At 39.2% G+C, this 25,858-nt stretch overlaps 1 protein-coding gene across 3 annotated transcripts in view; it reads right to left on the bottom strand.

Annotated features, from left to right (window-relative positions):
- Positions 1–6,327: 6,327 nt before the first annotated feature.
- Positions 6,328–25,858, bottom strand: part of STAG2 (stromal antigen 2) — a 68,952-nt gene continuing 49,421 nt past the window's right edge. For all 3 annotated transcript variants that reach the window (XM_033137807.1, XM_033137808.1, XM_033137809.1), the window contains 14 exons: positions 21,909–21,996; positions 21,727–21,807; positions 21,162–21,254; positions 20,102–20,276; positions 19,316–19,455; positions 18,678–18,779; positions 17,950–18,098; positions 16,670–16,798; positions 14,469–14,674; positions 12,639–12,828; positions 12,432–12,545; positions 11,245–11,371; positions 10,847–10,924; positions 6,328–8,514 (listed from right to left, as the gene is read on the bottom strand). In XM_033137807.1, coding sequence (XP_032993698.1) covers positions 8,491–8,514; positions 10,847–10,924; positions 11,245–11,371; positions 12,432–12,545; positions 12,639–12,828; positions 14,469–14,674; positions 16,670–16,798; positions 17,950–18,098; positions 18,678–18,779; positions 19,316–19,455; positions 20,102–20,276; positions 21,162–21,254; positions 21,727–21,807; positions 21,909–21,996 — 1,696 coding nt within the window. In that variant the 3' untranslated portion in view covers positions 6,328–8,490. The remainder of the gene's footprint in view (positions 8,515–10,846; positions 10,925–11,244; positions 11,372–12,431; positions 12,546–12,638; positions 12,829–14,468; positions 14,675–16,669; positions 16,799–17,949; positions 18,099–18,677; positions 18,780–19,315; positions 19,456–20,101; positions 20,277–21,161; positions 21,255–21,726; positions 21,808–21,908; positions 21,997–25,858) is intronic.

A 25,858-nucleotide genomic window follows, 5' to 3' on the forward strand; every position in this document is an offset into this window, starting at 1 on the left:
AGCCCATATTGAAAGCTCCATGGGACCGAACACTCCCCAAGCATTACCCTCTGGAAGTGAACATCCGAGTAGGACTGGGACCACCACAAAGTGGTGCTACCTACCCCTAACTCAGGCAGCCACTCCAGAAAGATATCAAGGTCAATGGTATCAAAAGTCAAGAATTAACAGGGACACATGTCTTTCCTGACAGAGGTCATTATACAGAACGACCAAAGCAGTTTCTGGCCCTAAAACCCAACTGAAATGGATCTATAAAATTGGCTTCATCCAACAGAGCCTGGATCTGGTCCATGACCACCTGCTTAAGAACCTTGCCCAAGAAGGGTAGATTGGCAACAGGCCAGTAATTGCTTAGATTTTCCGAATCCAGGGAGGGTTTCTTAAGGAGTGGTCTTATCACTGCCTCCTTCAAGCAAGCAGGAACCACCTCCTCTCACAAGAAAACATTAATCTCCTCCCTGGCCCAGCCAGCTGTCTCCTCCCTGCTAGTTTTTATCGGCCAAGAGGGCCAAGGGTTCAGAGCACAAGCGGTCGCTCTGACCGATCCAAGTGCTATGTCTGTGTCCTTGGGCCTTACTGAAACTCATCCAACAGGACAAAGCAGTGCCAAGGAACCCCCTTGAGATTAATCTGTGTAACATTGAAGACGGGTTCTCAGCAGATGCAAGTGATTTAGTCTTCAAAATGCTTTGTCAACAAGTCACAGTGAGCTATGATCAACTTCGCTACCTCCTTTGGGCCAGACTGTAAAAGGTCTCATACTACCCAAAAGAGCTCTGCAGGGTGGCCAGAAGCACAGAGTTCCATGAGACATTGGGAAGGCTCATCATGTGCACCTGATGTCACATGTGCAACACATACATGTGACTTCACGTGTGTCAGGAGGAGGCAATGAGGCCCGGCGAGGCCTGGCACCACTGCAGGGAAACCTAGCAAGACCCAGTCCCTCAAGTTTCGGGGCATGGGCATAGCCTAAGGCAGGGCTCCCCCCCCAAAAAAAAAAAATAAAGTAAATCAATAAAAATTCTTAACTGAGTTTCTGGCCCCACTAACATAAAGCCTGGCTTTGCCCATGAATGAAGCTGCCTTCATTGCCACTAAGTAGACTTGATCACAAACCCTCAGCAGTGTTTAATGCATTTGACCCTTCTTTGCTTTGTAGCTGGTGTTGCAGCTAGGAGATGCAGACACAGGTCACAAGATTGCTGCTTCTCTCAGCTGCTAGGGCTGGCTTGCCTGATGGTAAAAGGCTCAGCAGGTGCAATGCCAGCAGGAGGGAGTAGGTAGCTGTGGGTGGTGAGAATGTTTCTTCTCTCTCTCCCCCCCCCCCTGATTTTTGCCCAAAACAGCAGTCAGTCCCTTGGTTCCTGGGTTGCCTCACCACCTCTCACGGAACTGGTGCTGCAGTTGGAGTGACTATTGTAGTCAAAGCCACTGCGGGGCGCTCTTAGTTTACTCGCTGTTTTTTGGAGCGCTAGAGTCTAAGCGCGCACACCCACTGCTCCGCTCCAGCTAGCACCGGGGGCTTTTGTGAGCGAGAGATAGCCCGCCAAGGGGCTGGGGCTGGGGCTTTTGCGCTCTCGTGTGGGTTCCTGTTGCTGGAGCCTGGGAAAAGAAGCTGTGGAAGGTACAGCAATGCCTTGGAGAAACAATGAGTAGGCGTTTAGGTGCGTGGGGGTATGTGTGCGTGCAGGTGAAGTAGAACTAGGGCCATCCCTACCTTAGGGCTTATGCACATATTCTCTCTCTCTCTCTCTCTCTCTCCCCACCCCCCGCCCCATTTCCAGGCAGAACTTTCACGCTCCTTGTTGGAGCGCTGGAAGACCCGCTCTTTAAATCTGAATCAGAGCAACGTCAATGCGGAAGAAGGGGCGATTTGTCACCTCCTGGGGCAGCATGTGCATTCTCCCTTTCTCGCTGTCTTAGAAAGTTGCTTTTTTCTTCCCTCTCCTGTCTTGTGGGCTTCTCCTCGCAGCTCTGATTGGCTCTCTCAATGCTCAGTGGGGGCTTGCTTCGGAGCGGGAGGGGGGCGGATGGGGACAGGCGGAGATGGACTTAACCCAGTTGCGCCGGGCTTTGCTTTGTTTGAAAGCTTTGCAATTTCAAAGGAACCAGGTTTATGTTCAGTGCAAAAGGAGAACCAGTCAAGTAGAGAAGAGCGCGTGGCAGTTTCTGAGCGGAGTGTTGGGGGAAAGGGAGGGAAAGACGCATCCGATTCCATTCATTTATTGGTGGTTTGAGGGCACGATCCACGGGGCAGTTCTCGGGTCCTTCGAGGCATTTGCGCAGGAGAATTTCCCAAGAATACATCTTTTCAGTGGAGGTTTTTATTAACTCACGGCATTTGAAAAAAATAAATAAATCACCGCCTGTGCGATTCCACGTCCAACAACCGACCATTTCCTTGTGGTGGTGGTGGTGGTGTGGTTTAGAGTGTCGGAGTAGGATCAGGGTTCGAATCCCCACTCCGCCATGAAGCTTACGGGATGACCTTAGGCTAGTCATTTCCTCTTAGCCCAACCACCTACCTTTGTGGAGATTAAATGAGGAAAAAGATAGCAATGCACCATCTTGAGCTCAGGTGGGATATAAATGCAACAAATAAATCTCTGAGGCGTGTTTAAAAAAACACCTCCTTGTATACCATCATTAAAGTTGGTTTGCAGAGCTCCAAAGGATTCTGGGGCTCTGGCCCCTCATATGGGGCTTACCCTATTCAGGATGTCTGGACGTTTCGGCTGGATGATCTTCCGTATCACCCCCAGACTATTAAATAAACTGCCACCATCGATGCTTTTTACAAAGCATATGTGCTCTCGCTACCTGGGTAACACTAACCAGTCTGGTCTACTCGGAAGCAACCCTTCCTCGCTGCAATTGAGGCGGGCTTCCTAGCCAGCGCGCTTGCTGAGGATAGCAGCCCCATCGATATCCTACATTTCGGTTACGTAAAGCACAAATAAGAGAGGAAAAGTTTCACTTCTCGGATCGCTTCGGGAGAGGAACTTGGGAGAGAGAGATCAGCCTCCTCGTTACCTGGGGTTTTGTTTTTGGATCCGCTAAATCAGTGGACAAAGAGCAGTTTTGTGGCTGCTCCTCCCCATCCGCATCCCCCCCACCCTTGAACTAAAAGCAGCATGCGCGCGCACACACCATTTTAAATAACACATCTCTCTTTCTGCTTTCCCCATCCTGCTTTTCCTAAGCGTCAAAATGGACTATTTTCCGATTCTCCCCTGCAGTAGTTAGAAATAAATTCCTTTTTATCATTATTGACGACTTGGGAGACAGGATTCAATGCTTATCAAAGGCTGTGTCATTTAACGTGATGTTGTACAGTATCTGCCATGTGAATTCTTGGTTGTGAAGCGAAAGCTAAGAACTGTTTAAAACGTTCCAGTTTGAAGTTTCTTTTTTTTTTTTTTACCTTAGCCAATTTGGCCCTTTTCCAATCCAGCATGGAAACATGCAACTGGCATGTGATTAAATGTTCTTTTTAGTATGGTTTTTTATTAACTGTGTTATGGAGTGGTTGGAATTCAGGTGTCACTTGACAGCATCTTCCTATGCATCTCTACGTAGAAGTCCTGCTGAGTTCAATGGGACTTACTCCCAGGTAAATTGCCGTAGGATTGCAGCCTAACCTATTTACTATTTCATGTCCCTGCTTTGTCAAGTGCACTTTACAGAAATGGTCCACAAAAGCCTGTGGCACAGTGCATTTGTTAAATTTTAAAATGCCACCAGTATCTTTGTGACTTTATTATAGAAGCAACAGCGCAGCTCTAGCCGTGCCTACTCTGAAGTAAAGGAAGTTAACGGGGCTTGCTTCCACATAAGTGGGGCTAGAACTGCAGACTTGAATGGGGAGGGTTGTGCTCATGTAAACATTTACAAATTGACTGCTTGTACTGAAGGTAGCAGTCATGTACTCACTTATTAGGGGAGGACATAATGGCTGTGAATTTGTTAGTTTTCCGTTTAGAAGTAATGAAAACAGATTTTGGGAAGCAGGTCTGGTTTATTGTTTTACTCATAAATGGCAGTGTTTTTTATGATGTTATTTATAGAGAACACAAGTGCTGCTTAAAATGAGTTAAACGCTGATGAGGGTTGAGATTTGGAGATTTCCGAGCTCTCACTCTTAGATGGACAACTTGTAACTGTTAAGGAGTGGCCCTGGCTGGGATTGATGTGTCTAAATGTCCAACCATTTCTGGAGATCCAGACTAGCCACCACCAATCTAACCCAGCATAGTTTATTGCAAGAGGCAGTGGCTTTCCAGAGTACAGTGGTCTTTAGACTCCTTTTCCTAAGCAGAGATGTGAACAGGATGGACACAGTGGAATTCAGTGCCTCAGAATGTAGTGATGGTCACCAGCTTGGACTTCAAGAGTAGAAAAGCTCAGTGAGCAGAGCATGAGACTCTTAATCTCAGGGTTGTAAGTATAAACCCCATGTTGAGCAGAAGATTCCTGCATTGCAGGGGGTTGGACTAGATGACCCTTGCCGTCCCTTCCAAGTCCACAATTTTAAGATTCTATAATTAAGACTATCAAATAATAGTCATGAAGGCTATGTGCTACTATCAAGGGGGCAAGGCAGTGAGTGTTGGACTGGTCCTGCTGCTGTGCCTGCACTATGCCAGCTACTCCACTGGCTGCTTCCTCTAGGCATGTAGCAATCTTCTTCACAATGGCATTCTTGTCTGCCTTGTTTGCAAGGACCATGCAAATTTGCCAATTTTTTTGCCAAAAATGACTCAGTATGTTGGTGGGGCTGTAGAGAAGGCAGGAGGCAGAGGAGAGGTGACTCTTCCCTGTTGTTTTCAATGTATTAACAAAGCACCCATAACTAACAATGAGAGGCACCATTCTCCCTCAGTGGTAAAATGTCTTGCACCTGCTGGAGGCTGTCAATAACATGCAAGTGGAAAATGTACTGCAGGAATGCTGACCCACAACTCCACAATGTGCAGCCAGTGAATTGAGAATTGGCACATCAAGAGAAACTTGCCATTACTTCATTGGGGAAGAGCACCTCTGCTTGTTAAGCTGGGCCACTAAACCTGCATATGCAATCACACCCAGTTGTTTTGGTATGCTTTATGCAAATAGAGCAGCTATGACAGGTCACTAGACATGTTTTTGTATAGAAGCTGCTTGAGGTGTCAAATGGAATCACAGAAATTCTAGAGTTGGAAGTAATCCTGAGGGTAATCTAGTTCGACCCCCTGCAATGCAGGAATCTCAGGTAAATCATGTATGAAAAATGGGGAGTGTATCAAATTCTGGGAAACTGACACTGAAATCAGAACTGCAGGTGGATTACATTAATTCAGGAGGTACATTTATGTGACTCCATCCATGTAAACAGTACAATTGTTTGGAAATTTGTAATCTGTCAAATCCTGTAGTGTGAAGAAGCTTCCCCCCAGTCTTGATATGGCAGAGTAGCTTGTTACAAACGAAAGCTCTCAGGTTAGTTATCCAAGGTGAAAAACAGATGGAACAAGTCTAAGACCTTCTCGGCTGCGAGTCCTTGAAGACTGGCTCCTTGCCTTGCAGGCCTTTTCAACTTGGCCTGGGAGGGAAGAGGCCTGACTATAACTACAAAAACTGAGGCTGCTGAACAGACTCTTGGGGGTAGGGGGTGGTTGCTGTTGTTTTTTGTGTATTTTACATCTTGTGATTTAGCTGGAAATTGTTCAGCTTGGTTGTGTATTTTTTGATGTCTTTTTATTATTTATGACCACTTTTGCCATGTTGCAGTTATGTATTTTTTCAGATTGTAAGCAGTCTTGAATATGGAACTATGGAAAGGCGGCATACAATATTATGCATGTATATGTGTATGCATGTGATTCAACTTGTGTCATGTATTATGGATAGATGTCAGTTACACAAGGTCTCACTGAAAACAATGGAAACTTAAATCCCACTGATTTCAATATATAGTACCTATGCATTCTTAAAAATCTTTGCTATTGGTTCTTATTTTCAAATAAGTGTGCATCAGAATTATTAAGTCATTATTAAGTTTTGATAAGATTGTATGCATATGCCCACAATTACAGTAGCAACACAGAATCAGAACAGCTTAAATCAGACCAACTTAATACAGGTGCTAGGGCTTCTGCAGAGCTTGGACTTTCAACAACTTTAATGAACACCAGTGAACAGCTTATATCCCTAAAAATTCTTTTCTCTTGATGAGCTTGATAAATACAATTACAATTCGGGCAGGTAGGAGAATGGGGGTGAGGGGGAGGAGACACAAACTTATCTTCAATTAAAGAAATGTTTACACCAATCATCATTGCATAACATCTCTACTTTAAATTATTAACCCAATTAGTGCTTTATTCACATTTTAAAAACTTGTACAATTTATTACAAATATAAAACAGTGCATTTTCCATACATTATCCCAATTCTGAGACAAAAACTCAAAAGACATGGAAAAAGCTTTAATTTTTATAAACATAACATTTGCACCATTCATACTCTTTTTTATTTTCTCCTCTACCCTTGATTCAAAAAGATCAAACTTACAACATACTGTAGGTTTATTTTTATTCAAAAAGTTACTTGTCTCAAGACATAAATACAAATCAGAAAACAGTACAATTAGGACAATAGAATGTGGAGGACAACAGGTTAAGGTAAATATATAAAACATTTTTAGTTTGAAAACATAAAGCTGTAAGAACTGCTTTCACAAAGAAACACTCCTTCAAGAGTAAGAAAAAATCAGCTTAAGTTTAAATCATATATACAGTCCTTTCAGCAGTTCTATTTAAATGCAGTGGTGTGGAGAAGGGGGGGAAATATAGGCAGTACATTTTTAGACATGATAGTATGAAGCTAGGCAGATTGGCTCCATGTGTTCATTAACCCATGATTTTTCAAAATAATTATGTCATCACAATACTTTAGAAAACCTATGGTTTATGGCTACCACAGCCCACAATTTGATTTTTTGAATGAATAAGAGGCCTTTTTAAAAATATTTGCTTATCTGAGGAAGTTATTGTATTGCAAGCATTTTAAGGCGCATGGAATGATTAGAAATTATATACCTCAAGAGCTGAGAGACAACTGACAAAAAATATACATATGTAATATAAGTTAACATTTCCTTTAAAGTGATGTGTAGCTGCCTAAGCCTTGCAGTGAGTTGATGTCAAAATGGCATAGATCCATGTTTTTATTTAGAATGGTTAAATTTAATTGTGAAAAAGTCATGAAATGAAATTTAAAGCTTAGCTTTCAAAGAATATTATGGGGGGAACTGATGAATTCTATTATCCAATTTAATTTACATACAGAGGAAATGTACTGTAACCTGTTAGAAGTATTAACCTGAAGACTGCTTGCAAAGACAGAGATAGATAAACCAATATAAAATACAAAATTAAAAATCATTTTTAAAGCATGAGTTCTCATGCTCATCTATTTTTAAACATTGTTAAACTTTCAATATATTTCTGAAACCTCATAATTTTAAGTTGGAATTTAAAAGTAAGAAAAAACTAAACAAACTGCGCAATTATAAAATCAGCACCAATTTATATATATATATATAATGTATGTATATTTATATATATATATATTTATTTTATTTAGAATTTAGACCCCTATTCCCACACTCTAATAAGCTGTATATTTTTTGTTTAGATTTTTTTTTTCTGCAAACATACTACAATAAGCTTCTTTATTTGGAGACAAAATACAGTGGCACTACTGGAAGGAATTTCACAACATTACATTTTTCTTAAAGGACAAGCAAACTCTCAGGGTCATAAATGGGTAAGCAGGATTGATCTCAGTGCTTTCTGGCAGTTTATGTTTTCTGAATATTTCATGAATATGCAATAAGCAAGTTTGGGGAGGCTTGGGCGTTACTTTTTTTTAGATCCTAAAATAGCTTTTGAGTAAAACAATCAGCTTGTAAGTTTATTTCTCTCTATGATTATTGTAACTTACCAATGCTTCAGTTGACCAAAATTTATAGCATTTCACTGAAAATGCTTCAAGTCCCTTCCAACAATTCAATGATTCTCTGAACCATCCCATCATTTCAGCTCATAATTTCAACAGTAATCTAGAATAAGTCATGATTATTTTAATTCTATCAGAAAAATTATAAAGAGGAGGGCTTGAAAATGCACCAAGCCCCTATCCAACAGCTACAAATTTCAAAAAAGTGATTATTTACTATGATTTGGAAATAAACTAATATTACATAAATAAAATACTGGTTTGCCAACAGAAACTGTAGCTTATCCTCAAGTTGTTTACTTGTCCTTTATGTTTCAGGCAAACAAAACTGCCTCTTAAATGTACTGGATCTTGTAAGCACATCATTCTCCTTAGAGAAAAAATCTTATTTAGAATATCGCTGTATCTACCACGTTTTTTATTTTAAAAATCTCTTCCATATTAGAAAACAACTTCAGCATGGAGTTATCGGTTGTACTGGTATTAAAACATTGATACCCCAAGAACCTAGAAGAGAGGGGGAAAATGTATGAAGTTGAGATCAGGTTGTAAAAAAAAAATTTCACCAGTGTCTACAGCAGTTAATATCTATAAACAAAAAAAACTTTTAGTGCATACACCAGCAGTGTGAAGCTGTCTGCCAGGCCTCTTATCAAACAACATCCACTACGAAAGGGCAGCCTTAAGTGTAGATGCTAAATCACTGCTTGCCCTATCTGGGAAACTCTTTCTCAGTGCAAGCCAATCAGCATGGAAAGAGAGAATGGTGTTGAGTTTGTGTGTACATTTTGGCCTTGGACACTTTGGGTGTTGGTCCCACCTGCTTTGGGCATGCAGCCCCCAACCCCTTTCCCCTGAGGGAGTTTAGCCTGAAGCGGGGAGCCCCACATCCCAGTAAATACTAAGTAGAAAATACCAATCATTATAGAGTATTACAACTTTTTCTCTTTTCCTCACGATGAAATTGGGTTAGTGGAAATATACAAAGAACTGCAAAACCAGAAGGTAATGCAGCTTATTCATATTTAAGCTACAACGTATTTTCATATTTCAGCTACATGCAGAAGAAATGTAATGCAAATAATTTCAGTTGGGTTGAGCACACCAAGACAATATTTAACATGAATCTGTAGAATACAGAAAGTAGGTCACTAGAAAATACTTTTCATTTTTCCAACTATGGTTGCATTAGAATTATTAGAACTGTACTAAAAATATTTATGTTTAGAGAAACCAAGGGTAAACTTTGAATCAAAGTGTATTTCTTTATATACACATTTCTGTATCTACCAGTTGTTTCCCTTTCAAGTGCCTGTGCTAGAAAAACAATGAAATAAAACTTATGACTTGGAGGGAAAAGTTAAAAGAAGTCTAGTAAAGGTTACAGTTTCCTTCTGAAATTAAAAGCCAAAGTCTATCTATTTCTAAAAACTACTGTACGTATTTACAGCTACAACAAGACTTTTTGATCAAATACAGTAATTTAGTATCTACTGCCATCTTGTGGTGCAATTGATAATATGCTGCTACTTTTCCAATTCAAGCAAAAGGAACTGATTTACTCTAGGCCAGCATTCCCTGGTGCACCTCCCACTGTGGCACCAATCCACCCCTGCTGCTGTTCCCTCAATCCTACCTATTCCCATGCTCCCCAGAATGGAAAGCAATAGCAATTTTGTAAGAGAGATGATCATTTGCCACATGCAGGTCACTGCTTTCTTAAACCCCCCAAATGCATGGTGTTGACCTTAAGCAGTGCATTTGGGGGATCCAAGATTACAGCTGCCTACAGCAGCTGGAAGCCAAGCAACAAAAAAATCACCACCAACCCAAGGAAAGAAAAAGGCAGGAAAGGAAGGGTGGGAGATCAGAGACTAGGGATGGGAAGAATATAATGAAATGAAATGAAATGAAAACAGAGAGAGGACCAAGAATCACACATGTAGAAAAGACACTGAGTCAGAGGGTGCTCTTAAAAGTTTATGACTAGCCACCCACCCCCAAACACACATTGGTAGCTATTTTGTGGTCACACCCATAACAGAAAAGGACTACTCTTGACAAAGGTTTTGACAACCTGGGTTCCGTGATGGGAAGGGGGAGGATATAAATGCAAGAAAAGAAAGGAAGCTGGAAGGGCAACAGGATGCTAATTTTAAGTGGATTATGGTTTAGATTAAATACTGTAAAAAAAAAATGCTATTCATTATTAATTTCCCCAGGATTGGATTTAAGTGCCTTTTAGCAGTCAGGAAGCAGCAGCTGGGGTGTTTGTGTGACTAAACAGTTTACAGATTACCTTCAAAGGATCTTCCCAACTCCTAATTACTTAACCTGACCTACTTATGAGTGAATGAAATACAAGCCAAATAGAGTAAATATAGCGCCCAATAATCAATACATTTGTTTTTACATTGGAAATATACTCTTTAGGAGAAAGGTTCTGTGGTGTTTAGTCTCTTATTTTTTATTGTAACTTTTTCTATTCTAATGGGTCCACATTTTTGCTATAATAGTCAAAATCTGTGGTTCTGTGCCTCATCTCACCATGAGCTTCAGGGGCACTAGAACTGTAACTAGAGGACAGGAACAATTTCCCCACTAGCTACAAACTCAGGAGGAAGGGGCATCCCATTTCATGGCAACCTTCAGACTCAATTGGGAATACTTCTGGAATGAACACAGAATTTATGTGCTAGCACCTTCCAAGCTCTGAGCCAAGGGGAAGGTCCTTACCACAGTTGCCAAGGGGGAAGTGATGTTTGCCCTGACAAACTAATTTGTAGATCATCAAATACTGCAATTAAATACATTACCCAGCTTGTCATATCACACTTACAGATTCATCCATGATTGAAGCAGGATCAAAGAAATCTGGCTTTAGCTCTGTTCTCTCTCTCCTGTTCTTTGATGGTGGCTGAAAAGCAAACCAGGTATCATCATATTTGGATGTTTATTTATGCAATCTGCTTAGACCATCTAAAATTAATACACATACTTCTACGAGTTTTATTTAAAATGTGTCAGCCAGTGAATAAAATCTAGAGATCTGTTAACATTTAATTTAGTTGATGTATTAGACAAAGAAATGGTGCATCCAGTTTTAGTTAGTACAAAAGCTACATTTGCAGCAGAGGCCTAAAACCTGCTGTGGCAGAATCAGTGCAATGCTATAGTAATCTTATGAAGACAGAGCAGCAGAAAATCTTTAAGATAGCAGTAATTGATTTTTCTTACTAAATCTATGTCCATGGTATCGAAATCCATGCCTTCATTGAGATCTTCAATGCGTCCTTCTGATGACATCATCACATCTTCCACAATTGGCTCCTCATCATCCTCCATTAGACTTGTGCCACGTCGACTGATATTTAAATAAATATTAATACAGAACTTTAACTTAGTTGTGTAATACATATAACTGTTATATAAAAAATCCATTGGCGTTTGCTATCAAGTTACTTACAGAAAGTAAGCACTGGCAATAAAAACTCTTGTCTATCAGAAGCTCTCAAAAGTTTATCTCAAAAAAAGTCACTCAGAGAATGAAACAACTAAAAATGTAATAAGCAAATGTGTGAGCAATGCCTAGCCTTTCACCAATATGTATGTTTGAAACATAAATTAAGAACAATCTCAAAGATATATAGTTTGCATCAAGACCCAACACTAGCAGTTTCCAAAGAGTAAGCGGCTTCAGAAAGTATCAGGAGTGCTTTGCCCTCCTTATATGCAGGCACATAATGCATCATTTTTAACTATGAGAAGGGATTCAGCAACTCTTTTAAGATGATGGCTGCATTCAAAGGCTTGCACCGTGTGAAATGACTGTCCAGGGTTCCAGCCAAAGACAAATATTCCTTGGGCACAGTCCACATTGTATTCTCATTTGTCTTCCCATCTATATCCTGCTATGGCTCTGGAACTGGTGCAACTGCAATTCCTCCTCATTCCCCCCGCCATCCCCTGGCAAGCTAGCTAGCTCTGTTGATATAAATTTGTGTCCAATGTGGCAAACACTGCACCCCTTGCTTATCATTCAGGCATGCAGGGCAGAATGAATGGCTTGAGAACAGCTGTTCCAAAAGAATGAAACATTTTAAACATGTGATGTTTACTGTGATTTTATGCAATCCAGTCAGATGGGTGGAATAATAATAAGTTGTTGTTGTTGTTGTTGTTGTTGTTGTTGTACCAAAAACTCCACCAATTTCAAAGGCACTTTGCTGTGTGGCATTGGGAAAGTTCACGTGAGAAACTTGAGACTAAACCCCCAAAGGAAGCTAGTTTCAGAGTTCTTTAGATCTTGGCCAGAGGTATCAAGGCACGTGGACTACAATTAAGAGATAATGTAAACCTAAGGACAAAGCATACTAGCGAAGAATAAGCAACATTATATATAGGCAATTGTTGCTTGAGCTTACATGGCATGCTGCAGGTTGGTTCTCAGCTTCACGTAGTTCATGGCTGCTCTCTCCTGCTGCTGTCTCGCTACTTCTTCTTGCTGTCTTTGAGCTAACATCCATGTTACCTGCGTACTTGAAATAAGAATAAACAAGATTTTAAAAGAAGGGCAGACCAAATATTTCAGTAGTAGCAGCAAAGCACAGAGGAGAGAAGCGTGTATATACTTGTAATCGAGTGGAGGTTGGTGGTGTTCAGGTTGCATTGGATAGACACCCATGTAGCTTTCTTCAGGCCGCAATCTTTTGGGCTCCCTCATGATGGTGGATGTGAGTTGCGGCGTCTGCATCATGACAGGTGTGTGCATTGTCTGCTCCCTGTTCATCCACATGCTGTCACTACTGCTGCTTTCCTCAGCTAGAGAGATAAAACAGTTTTAGAACTCAAAACCCATAACTAAAACAACTAAATAAAACTGCAGTGATATAGTTTGTGGTCACGTATCTAAGAGTACAGTGTACTGATAAAATACCCCAGCAAGAAACTATCGTTTTGTACAAAGCAAAGCAAACTACTTTCACTTCAATGACCACCTTTCTCAGAAAGGGTACTTCCCCTCAAGGTTGCTTATTATTTTAATATATTTTATATATCTTGGAGTCTCTTGCCCAGTCTTTGAGTCTTAACTGTCCTGAGGCACAGCTGCTTAAACTCTTCTGTGATGATCTTCTGAGACTGGGTGCTTGCTATGGGCTCCCCAGATGAGCCCCCTACTGCTGCTGCCACTGTGCTTGACCTGTGTGAAGCCACTGGATGCAAAGCACACTTTTGGAGATGTAGAGAAAGCAGCTGGTCCTTCCTGCATCTGGTTTGCTACAGGGCTGCTCACCAAAATAATCTGCCAAATTCAGAGTAAAGGCCTGGCTAATCATGGGTGAGTGAGACAACCTGTGCTGGCCACTGCCAGCATCTGACCTACCACTGCCCAATCCTGGATTGGCACATCTTCCCTGATGAATGCCAGGAAACCTCATTTCAGGAAACGTTTGGTCATCAGGAACAAATGCCAGGGCATAGATTGATTGGCAGGAATAGGCCCACCACATTAGATGCCCCTTGCTTTGCTTTCTGTAGCTCTGAGGGCTTCCCTCCTTTGCCCCTGCCTCCCTCCAACAAGACTTCTGGGTTGGAAGCACTGTACTTGCTAGGCAGTGCTGCCTGTACTGGTTCCCTCCAAAAGAAAGTCTTTGTCTTTTTATTGAGTTCCTTTCGTCTTCTTTTTTAAGTGTCCCCCTTGTCAGTAACCCCAAGAAAGGAAAGTCAAAGGAAGAAAAAGAGCTAGTGTGGTTGCACAGACTGGGCAGTAGACCTCAAGACAAATAACAACAACATCTCACTCCCACTTGGTAGGCACATTAGCTCTGCCTGACTACTGGAACACCTCACCTGATGGTCCCCTCCTGTACTGCGGGGGAGGGGGGAATCAACGGTCATAGACTCAATGCAGAAAATCCCATTACCACTTCGTAAAATTATATGGCTTCAATTACCACTCCCTAAAATTATATGGCTATCAGGAATATGGCATAGGGTCATTCATCCCCACCACCACTGATAGGTGGTTCCCTGCCTCCCTTCCCTTGTTTATTGCAGGGAAACTATGTTTCATGCTAACCAGCCTTGCCTGCAAAACATCCATCTACGAAACCACTTCAACTCATTGAAATCCCTTACCGGCCCTAACAAAAGTTTGCCCAAGATCTGTCAGAAGTCACAGAACAGCAACTGTGGTTTCAGAAAACCATGAAGGGAGGCAGGATCACACAAGTCAGTGGTTTGTAGTACAATAAATATATTGTTTACACTGAGCCCAAATTAATCTGAAAGCTTTCTTATTTTATATAAGACAGCTGGAAACAGTCTGCTACAAATAGCTAAGGTTTTGTGAACGAGGCCCTCACATAAAGTGAAATCAGGAACTGTACTACTGTTTACATTTTAGCACTTCTCAAGTTGAAAGCCAAACATACTGCAATGGAAAAATTAAAAATCCAAACCTTCTGGTAGTTTCCGCTTCCCTGTAGCTGGTTTTGTTTTTTTGTTCCTTACTGTAGACCCTCGATTACTGATTCCACTAATGACTGACATAGTATCGTCATCACCCCCAGCTAGCAAAGAGTTCCTGTAAGACATGAGTGGAAGCCACACATCTTCTCTTCGGAGAGACATCTGAAAAGTCATGAACTTCTCCAGATATACGTACCTTTAAGAAGGAACAATAAATTATTACTAACACACGCTGGATATACATTTAACTTAAGAATATCAAAAGTAAAGACACAGTTCTCTAAAGCTTTTAAATTCAAAGGTCTAAAGACAGAAACAGCATTTAAGTAGCAATTCTCCCCTGTAATAACAAAACAGCTAGCAGCCATGTTCATGTATTGCTTTTGTCAGCACAGACTCTAGCCATTCTTACATCTGCTCATTTTGTTTTTGGGTTATTTTGTATTTTGTGTTCTCATTTGGTATTTTTATGTTATGGGCCACACTCTGATCTTTGGATCAAGGGTTGTATACAAATTTAATAATAATTGTAATATTAATTGTAGTAATGATTCTCCACCCCACTAGCAGACTGCATCAAGTAAGAAAAGACTGTTGAGTAGGCTCTAATCTGGAATGTAATAGCAAACTGACCCCTAGAGTTAGAATGGAATGGAATGTTATGTTGGCTCTGGAACTATTATCAAATTCTCCTCTGGAATTTTGGTAAAAGCTATTCTTGTTCCATACATCATGTATATTTTGTCCCAATTCTAGTGTCTCAAACAGCAACAAGAAGACTTGGGCACTACGTCCCAGTGCTAAAGTTTGTCCACCTACATTCTGAAACAATTCTAATTTTTATAGACTATCACAAGAGAATGAAATATACCTCCATGAATTGTATCTCATCCTATGCTCATAATTTGTTTAACACTGATGTTTACTCATCACAATGCTAAATGTCTCGTTTAGGGTCATGTCCAAAAAGTGTGTGTGGGGGGACTGTTCAGATCCCTGGGCCCTCACTTGTGGGGTGCCTCAGGGTTCCGTCCTCTCTCCCATGCTTTTTAACATCTACAGGAAGCCACTGGGAGAGATCATCAGGGGGTTTGGGCTGGGTGTTCATCAATATGCGGATGATACCCAGCTCTAATTCTCATTCAAACTGGAACCAGTGAAGGCACTGAAGGTCCTGTGAGAGTGCCTGGAGGCAGTTGGAGGATGATGGCGACTAACAGACTGAGGTTGAATCCTGACAAGATAGAAGTACTGTTTTGGTGGGACAGGAGGCGGGCAGGTGTGGGGGACTCCCTGGTCCTGAATGGTGCTGTCCATGGAGGTGCATGTCATTTCTGTGTCCAGGGCAGCTGCCTACCAGCTCCATCTGGTACGCAGGCTGAGACCCTACCTGCCTGCAGACTGTCTCGCCAGAGTGATGCATGCTCTAGTTATCTCCTGCTTGGACTACTGCAATGCACTTTACGTAGGGCTACCTTTGAAGGTGACCCGAAAACTACAACTAATCCAGAATGCGGCAGCTAGACTGGTGACTGGGAGCCGCCACCGAAACCATATAACACTGATCCTGAAATACCTACACTGGCTCCCAGTAAGTTTCCGAGCACAATTCAAAGTGTTGGTGCTGACCTTTAAAGCCCTAAACGGCCTTGGCCCAGTATACCTGAAGAAGCATCTCCACCCCCATTGTTCAGCCCAGACACTGAGATCCAGCGCCGAGGGCCTTCTGGCAGTTCCCTCACTGCGAGAAGCAAAGCTACAGGGAACCAGGCAGAGGACCTTCTTGGAAGTAGCGCCCGCCCTGTAGAACGCCCTCCCATCAGATGTCAAAGAGCTAAACAACTACCTGACATTTAGAAAACATCTGAAGGCAGCCCTGTTTAGGGAAGTTTTTAATGTGTGACATTTTAATGTATTTTAATCTTTGTTGGAAGCCGCCCAGAGTGGCTGGGGAAACCCAGCCAGATGGGCGGGGTACTACTACTACTACTACTACTACTAATAATAATAATAATAATAATTACATGGAGCAATCAATTATTAAGCAAACTGAAGATATAGTGTTCCACATTAAGGCACAGTTATTCTCAGAGAATTATATTACAGAGATGTTCTTAAAAGAACAAATGATGAAACTTAAAAGACATCAGTGTACCTTGCAAGAAAATCCAAATATAAAGAATGTACTTACACTGTTTTTTTGTCTTGCCTGAGAAGTTTGGATGAGAACTCACTCAATATATCAAGAAATGCCAGATTTAATGGTGGATGGCTCTCACCTTGAGGGTTAGGCTCTTTAAAAGCAAACTCTATGCCGTCCCTGAAAACAATTAAGAACTGAAGTGAGCACTTCTAAATAAGTTTTCACAAAGGGCAAAAAATGAAAAACATACAGCAAGATTTTCCTTTGACATGAAAAGGCTCCAAAACAATTGATGCTAGAAAAATATTTCAAAATGGTAAACCGTATTGTGTTTTTACATTTCACATATTGCAAATCATGTCTTTTACAACTGTGAATGAAACATTGTTCTTAATTCAAATTAAACATTTTAAATGAAGCTAAAATGATTTTTCCTATTTGTTTTTTGTATTCTCATAGAATACAGTAAATTCAAAGTATGACACTTTTCTTTTTGGTGTTGTGTGCACATATGAAAGTGCTTTATGAAAGTTTACCAACTGCCTGATGCCCAACTTTGAAAAACAAAGATGATGCTAGGTCTTGAACCTCAGACCTTCTTCATGCAAAACAGGTGCTCTGCCACTAAACTACAGCCTTACCACCATAAAAAAGCTTCAGAAATATGATGGTCTACATTCTGATATGCCCAGCTAGGCTAGAAGAAAGCAAGCTATTGCACAGCAGATGGAGTAAAATGCACAGACCTCCAAGGGGTTTGTGTGATAGCATTGCTGAAATTACAGGAAGTTACATAGGTAGTGAATCTTTGAAACTGAGGTTCACATATGCCTCTATGCATATATAACCTTCTAGGAGACACATGCTAGTGGTGGCAGGGTCAGTGGCAAAAGTGGGCAGAGCAATAAATATGCATTTTACCTTTGTGCACTAGGCTCATTTCAACAAACACTCTCACAACCCTCTCTACCCTCTACCCAAGCAAACAAGAGGAAATATAGGAATTCATGGACACATTCCAGTTAGGCAAAAGCATTCAAGGGGGGTATAAAGTTGGGCTGGTGGGGGATATAACCCATGGAGTGTCCTGAACAGCAGACAGTAGCCTGGAGAGTTATATTTGGCCTCTGGGCCACAGGTTCTACCCCCACGACAAAGACTGAATTGGCTAGAATTGAATATATTATTCATTTTAGACCTTCCAGCTGCTAAAAATTGTGAGACTGGTCACACATTAAATTCACAAAAAGCTAAATAGCAATTCAAAATTCCAGATGCATTTGTGTTTTCCGAAACAAACAAAAAAACAAAAAAATGGGAGCAATTACTTGTGTAGCATAGCAATGGCTTCTCTTGTTTTCAGTTGATCGAGTCCAAATGTTAAAGCAAAACGTCGAGCTAACTCCTTAATGCCACTGAAAGTTGGTGATGATCTGTCAAAGTTATACCCATTTTCTTGAATCATCTCATTGAAAAGCTGCATAAAGAAAGTACTTTTTAGTCTTAATAAAATTTTGTATAATTTAATGCATGATCTATTTCCCCAAATCTTACAAAATGAGTGACTTCTACCAACTTTAACCAAAACCATCTTAAGAGCTAGTCTTTCAACATAAAATAATAATTTTGCTTACACTCCAGGATTTATTAAAGTATTTCAGAATTATCATCTGATGGCTTGCAGGGTGATGCAAGCTGACAAATATTATTCAACCCATTAATTTACAGACTGAGGGAAACATATGGGAAACCCTGTTCCTTCAGGTGAGGGTAATCCAACACATGGCCCATGCACACTCGCGTACATTTAAGTGATTGAATTTCTGTTTGAGAGAAATCACAAACATATGAAATGTGATTTGTTCCCAGAAATTTGCTAATTGTCAATGCGTATTAAAGTTAGCATTAAGTATCACAGAGCTTCATGGACATAACAATGGACTCAGATATAAATAGAATTACTCCTATAACTTGAGTTGCACTAATTTATTTATTTTAATAAGGTCTGTTTTTAGCAACCATTGGGATCAGGTACTTTAACTGAGGAAGTACTTACCTGTTGTAAACTGAGAATCAGAGTCTTTGCACATTGGATTTTATCTATTTGCCTTGTTTTACTCATTGTTTCTTTGATTATATCTCCATAATCATTGTAATACTACAAGGGAGAGAAAACACACAAAATAGCTTGACTTGCTGACAACAGTATTAAGAAGTCAATTGAAAAAATACTAAAAACATACACATATTTCCGACAAAACATACACAACCTACATACATTTTTCAACATCTTAAAAACCAAACACTCCATCATACTTTCCTTATCTTCATCACACTGTATGTATTATAATTTGAAACATTAAAATAAAGCATTTTTATTTAAAAAAAAAAATTAAAAAAAAAGAAAAGAAAAAATACTAAAAAAGGACTTTAAAATATTTCATTTAACTACAATTTAACAAGACATTCCCAGGGCCCAAACAAGACATGCATTCTATCAATACAAGACAGAAGGAAAACAAATGTACTGTATTCTGATACGAATCAAGTATATGATCTGTTTATGGTCTACCAGCCACACATAAAAAGGAAATACAAAATACTTGAAAAAAGGAGAACATGCTAGCTGACAGCAACCAGTTAACATGAAAGCCCCACCCCACCATTTTCAGAAGATCAGAAATGCTGAATTACCTTCATATATTGCTTAAAAATATCTGCAGCAGTATTCATTTCCACCACAGTATATACAATAAGTTTACAAAAAGCTGCAAGCAAATTTCTTCTTTTGTGCAAAGCTTCAATCTTACTGGCTTCATCATCCTGCTGTCCATCTAAGAAATGAAGTAAGGTGCACAGCATTAAAAATCAATTCTCATCAACTGGACCTTTATTAACAGCTGCTAAAATTTTGTTGAAAATAACCTATGATAGCAGAAAAAAAGAAGTGACTACCAAATGTTTTGCCAGCTACACTGTATTAACAAGGCAACCTTTAAAAAGAACCTAAAACTTTAAGTACACTGCAGCACAGAATAGTTTTGGTAGTTGATTTCAGTTCTCTTTATTCATTTCTTATATGATCCCTTTCCAACTTTTTTACAAGAATTTACACCTAGACTGGTACTTCATGGAATCATAGAGCTATATTTTAAAGGTAACTGAAAGCAGGACACCATGCAAGGCCAGGAAGTTCTAACTGTTGTAAATGACATATTCAAAGCTAATGTGAGTTACTACAATTTAGACTGCAATGATGAAAATGTGGTATAAGCTAGGGCCTAATTCCCACGAGAGATAAATGTGTGTCTTCACTGTACCACTTCAGACTGCAGTTGAGAACTCATGTGATAAGATAAGAAAACAGGCAAGCTATTCTGAGGAAGCCAGTGATTTAGTAGATTAAGGGAGAACCCAAGTCTTTTGGGTCATATTCAGATTCTGTCAATATGATTAGAAGATGATTTCACAGCCTTATACCTGCACTGTTGTTATCATCATCCTGGTCAATGAAGACATGATCGAGAATAAAACTCAACATTTCAGCTTGCAATGAAGAGTCAGGAGTGTAAACTAGCGGCTCTAAGATGTCACGACCTCCTGACATAATCTGATGACTGAAGATCATTAATACATCACACAAAATTGTAAAGGCCTGCAAAAAATAATGTTAAGAACCATAATTATATGATTGTAATTTTATTTTCTGTTGCTGTTAGATGTGGAATTCCCACCCCATCACTATATTGCTTCTGTCATATTATGAAGACCTTTGCACCTGAGATGTTTTAGGACCCAGTTTATTCTTCCGATTTTAAGCATTAACAGATTTTAGTATGTTTTATTATTGTGGCAAAGAATCCAATAAACAATTATAGTCATAGTCATAATCAACCAGTGATATGATATGCTAAACTTGGAAAGTAAGGATCCAACTAAGTTTCCCATTTCTCTAAATATTAACCTTTCAAACACCAAAAGAATGACATCCAATAAAATAAAACAAAAACCTAGACTTATGAAACACCCCCCCCCCCGATTACCTTTTATTCTGAGGAGCTCTACTAAATCTAGTGAGAGAGCTATATATTTTAGCACATGTATATTTCACCTTTCTAAAGGCAACACCTGAGGAGCCAGTCCATCTTCCATCCAGGCCCATGTTCACCTAGAAGCATTCTGGGTTGAAAATAGCTGAAAGCCCTTTTTTAAATTAAAAAAAAAAATACCAATTTTCTTGATTGATTGTTGGGTGGGGCGGTGGAACTAATGTAGGTGTCCTGGGGTACCAGGTTGCCAGCGAGCGCTGCAATGGCAACCTCAGGGCTAGAAATTATTGAACTAAAATATCAAACAAAAGTGTGTTTTCATATGCCATATGCTGAAAAAAATCTAAAGATACTGCCTTTCCCATATTCTAAACGCTAGCATCCTAACAATTTGCACTATTACACAATTGAGGAAAATCAAGAATATATATATATATATATTCTTCAATCACTTACATACAGAGGAGCCAAGTAGTAAAACAGTGACTAACCTGTTCTTTAACAGCAGTATTTACATTGGTAAGGTAGTGCTGGCAGATTTGACAAAATACCCTCATCTGTTTCTTTAAGCGTAGAAGATCCTCCTTGGAAATAGAATGTTAAATAATATGCAATGCTTTAAATTATACTTGCTTGTTAAACAAAAAATGTATGTTAACTAAGAACTTGTCATAAAATAGAAATGATCTAAGAAAAGAAACAAAAAAACATGTATTATAATTGCAGCTTATTTGACCCTTGGAATTATACCCAGTGCAAGTTTCAAGCAGGCTTCTGGATCACACATTGCATCCCTCTGTTCTCCTCATTACAGATAGAAATAAGCAGCTGAAAAGAGATGTCCCATTTATATCATTTAAATGAGAGACCTCCCTCCCTCAGCTCAATAAATCCACCCTGCCCTTCAGAGGTCAGTAGGGTTACCAGCTGTCCTCTCCCCCCCCCCCCCAATCATACTGACAGGCACTTCAAGTAGCTTGACCTAGTGACACACTGTTATTACACATTTCATTCTATGAAACTATAAGTTGCCACCATCATCATAACAAGGCTTACCTTTGTAGAACTGCTGTCAGTAATTTTTGCTAGCTGCCAAAGGATTACATAGTGAGTACACTGCAGTGCATGAATAACGATCTGTGTTTAAAATACAAGATAAAATGGTTATTAAAAAAGGACTGTGGTTTTTTTCCCCTTAGATGTATTTTTCCTATTACTGCTTTTTAAAATATACAGACCTGTTCAGGCATATCTCCGTTCTCAATGCCTGTTTTTAATAACTTGTAGTTACAACCAAATAAATCCCATCTTGACAGATCATGAGCACTGAAATAGAAAGAAAATGAACAGCTCAATTTCATCACACCTTTTCTCCCACTTTACAACGCATTGATTACTGTAATCCTTGCAATACAGTGCAAGCAGCACAGTGCTACTACCCTTAGGCATTAGTCAAATTACTCTCCTTATAACAGATCTAGACATGTTATCACCACAGAAGAGGAAACCTCAGGTGGCCCTCATATCACTCTAGGCCACACCTATCGCAGGCGCAACTTTTGCCTCTGACCCTGCCCACAACAGTCATGTGGCCCCCATAAGGGTCATATATTACTCTTGATACCAAAACCAGATACAGATAAAGCTCAAATGAAAAATTATCAACCAATTTCCCTGTTGAATATGGATTATAAAATATTTGCAAATGTATTGGCCACAAGATTGAAAGGAATATTGAAAGAGTATATCCACAATGATCAAGCAGGCTTTTTGCCTGGGAGACATATGAATGTAAATATTAGAAACTTAGTGGATATACTTGAAAGGTTAGAAAAGAAAATTAATGCAAAAGCTATTTTGATGTTTATAGATGCGGAGAAGGCCTTTGATAATATTTCGTGGAGTTTTATGAAAGAAAATTTTGTCAAGATGGAAGTAGGTCAAAACTTTATGAATGGAATAAATGTGATTTATTTCGAGCAAAAAGCCAAGATTATAGTGAATAATGTGGTGTCAGAGGAAATAAGAATTGAAAAGGAACCAGACAAGGGCACCACTCTTATTCCCTTGATATCTTCCTCTTTTCTTATCATATTCAGCAAGACCTCCAGGACTGTTATAAATAAGAGTGGGAGAGAAAGAATACAAATTAAGAGCCTTTGCAGATGATTTGGTGTTGACGCTACAAGAACCTGAACACAGTGCCGTAAAAGCACTGGAGACTATACAAGAATTTGGGATAGTAGCAGGTTTCAAGCTAAATAAAGCTAAAACCAAAGTTTTAGTAAAAAATCAGACATTGGAAGAAAGAGACAGATTACAAATAGTGACAGGACTAAGATTTGTTAAGAAAGTGAAATACCTGGGTGTTAACAGGATGGTGAAAAATTTAAATTTATGTAAAGATAATTATGATAAAATATGGAATGAGATTAAAAGAGATTTAGCAATTTGGACAAATTTGAAGCTATCAATGTTAGGGCGTATTTCAGTGATAAAGATGAATGTATTGCCAAAAATGTTGTTTTTATTTCAAACTTTGCCAATTGTAGACAAGATGAATTGTTTCAAAAGGTGGCAAAAGGATTTGTCGAAATTTATCTGGCAGGGGAAGAAACCAACATTTAAATATAAAATATTAACTGATTCAAAGGAAAGAGGCGCATTCTCGCTGCCAGATCTAAAAATTTATTATGAAGCAGCTGCCTTTTGCTGGTTGAAAGACTGGTTTTTGTTAGAAAACACAGATGTATTAGATTTGGAAAGACATGATAATGTTTTTGGTTGGCATGCATATCTTTGGTATGAAGATCAAGGCCCACAAAGGTTTTAAATCGCATATAATCAGAAAAGCTTTGTTTAAGGTATGGATGAAATATAAAGATTTACTTGAAAGGAAAACACCCAGATGGTTATCACCCGTAGAAGCAAAAGCCCATAAAAGAGCAAACATGGATAGACAATGGCAGAAATATAGTGATATTTTGTTACAAGAAGGAGAACATTTAAAATTAAAATCATATGAACAATTGAAAGAGAATCTAACGGACTGGCTACAATATTATCAGATTAATGAAGTATTTAATTCAGATAGAAAAATTGGTTTTCAGTTAGAAAAATCTAAGTTGGAGACGGAATTGTTAGAGCCTAGATCAAAAAATTTATCCAGAATGTGTAATTTATTGCTTGAGTGGCATACAAAAGACGAAATGGCAAAATCAACAATGATAGATTGGGCTAAGGATGTGGGGCACAATATTATGTTGGAAGACTGGGAAGGATTGTGGAAAACTGGTATGAAATTTTCAGCGTGTAATACGCTTAGAGAAAATATTATGAAGATTATGTATAGGTGGTATTTGACAAAAATATATTATGCACAAAGTAATAAATGCTGGAACTGTAAACAGGTAGAAGGAACTTTTTTCCATATGTGGTGGATGTGTCCAAAGGTAAAAGACTTATGGGAATTTATAATGAAATGAAGGTGTTCAAAAACACATTTAAAAAGAAACCAGAAGCCTTTTTACTGGGCATCCTAGGCCAAGAAATCCCAAAATGTGATAGAACTGTATTTATGTATGCCACAACAGCAGCTAGAATTTTGATAGCTAAAAACTGGAAGACAGAGGAACTACCAACGATTGAAGAATGGCAGATGAAAATGATGGACTATATGGAACTTGCTGAGATGTCCAGGAAACTCCGTGACCAGAGGGACGACGCAGTGGGAGAAGAATGGAAGAAAATTAAAATGTATTTGAAAAAATATAGTAAGATTGAAATTTAGAAAGAACTTGGAAGAAATGTTAGACTGCAGATTTAGGATTATGTTAAATGTTAATGAAATGTGAAATAATGAATTAAGAAAATAATTTAAGAAATGGATAAGATTTATTAGAAAATATGGTTGATACAATGTAAAGAAATTACTAAAGATGAAGGACAATGAACGCAGGAAGTCAAGCAACAATGTTAAGGAAAGAAGCAGTTTTTAACAATTAATTTTTTGTTTTTTGTTTTTGTATTTTGTAGTTTGTATAATTTTTTTAGTATTTGTGGTGTTTTTGTAGTTCTTGTATTGGTTTATTTTATGTGTTTTGTTGATGTTTTGAAAAAAGTCAATAAATACATTTTTTTAAAAAAAGGTTCCCCATAAGGGAATACAACCCTTGATATGAATAAATCTCCCTACCCCTGCTACAGAGTTCCAGTGTGCTTTGCACAGCACTAAGCCATGGAGGATGCAATGTGCCTGGTTTTCCCTCTCTGCCCCTTCCCCTGGATTGGAAGAGGAAGGAAAGAGGGGTGCCAATCTGTAAAATAGCTTTTTACTGTAGAATAGATGGTGGCATCAGCACAGTTGGTATCATTCAATATAAAATATATTCCTAAATGAACTTTCCAGATCTTGGTCTAGTTCTTATCTCATATGTGTCCTGGAAAGCATTGAGCAAACATCCTAACCTCCTAAGACTATTTACGTAACGTACAGCACAAATAATCTGGTTACCAGCAAAATTTAATCAACATCTCCTGTAATGGAATGCGTCCCACATAGTCAACAGTAAGATAACCTGAAGACTCAGGAAACAATTGACTTCAAGCAAGTAATGAAACTTTTGGGAATAGTTAAGGATTCTTTTACTCTTTAGATCAATATATGTTAAGTGTTGTAAGATTTGTTGCCTGCTTATTTTAAAATTTTCTGTCTGAAGCAGCATCCATGTATTCAACCTCTTTCATTTCATGTAGTAAGACAATATTTCTTTATTCTCTTACATATGAGTTTCCTGTGGGCATAAGAATAAGGGTAAACTCATTCATAGTATTTTTTTTAAAGCACACTGTAACTCTAGCAAAAAAGATGCTGAACCCTCCCTCAGCTTAATATTGGGAGTGTACATAGAAGACATGTAGGTAGTGGACACTTACACAGGTTTTTAATGCCTACCTTCAAACAAGACAAGACAGATTCATGCACAGCTTTCCCTAAGTAAGTAGTTCTAAACAAAGAGCCAACATGAAGGCTAACCGGTGGTTCTCTCTCTCTAATATTAAAAGAGTCAATGCCTCTTTACACAAACATGAAATGTGTAGTTGTGGTGATGTTAATAGGGGGAAAGACCAGCAGGAACAGAAGTTGGACATATTGAGCAGAAAGTAGTCAAATGTCTGCACAATACAT

The sequence above is a fragment of the Lacerta agilis genome, chromosome Z (assembly GCF_009819535.1).
Source record: "Lacerta agilis isolate rLacAgi1 chromosome Z, rLacAgi1.pri, whole genome shotgun sequence".
NCBI classification, from domain to species: Eukaryota; Metazoa; Chordata; class Lepidosauria; order Squamata; family Lacertidae; genus Lacerta; species Lacerta agilis.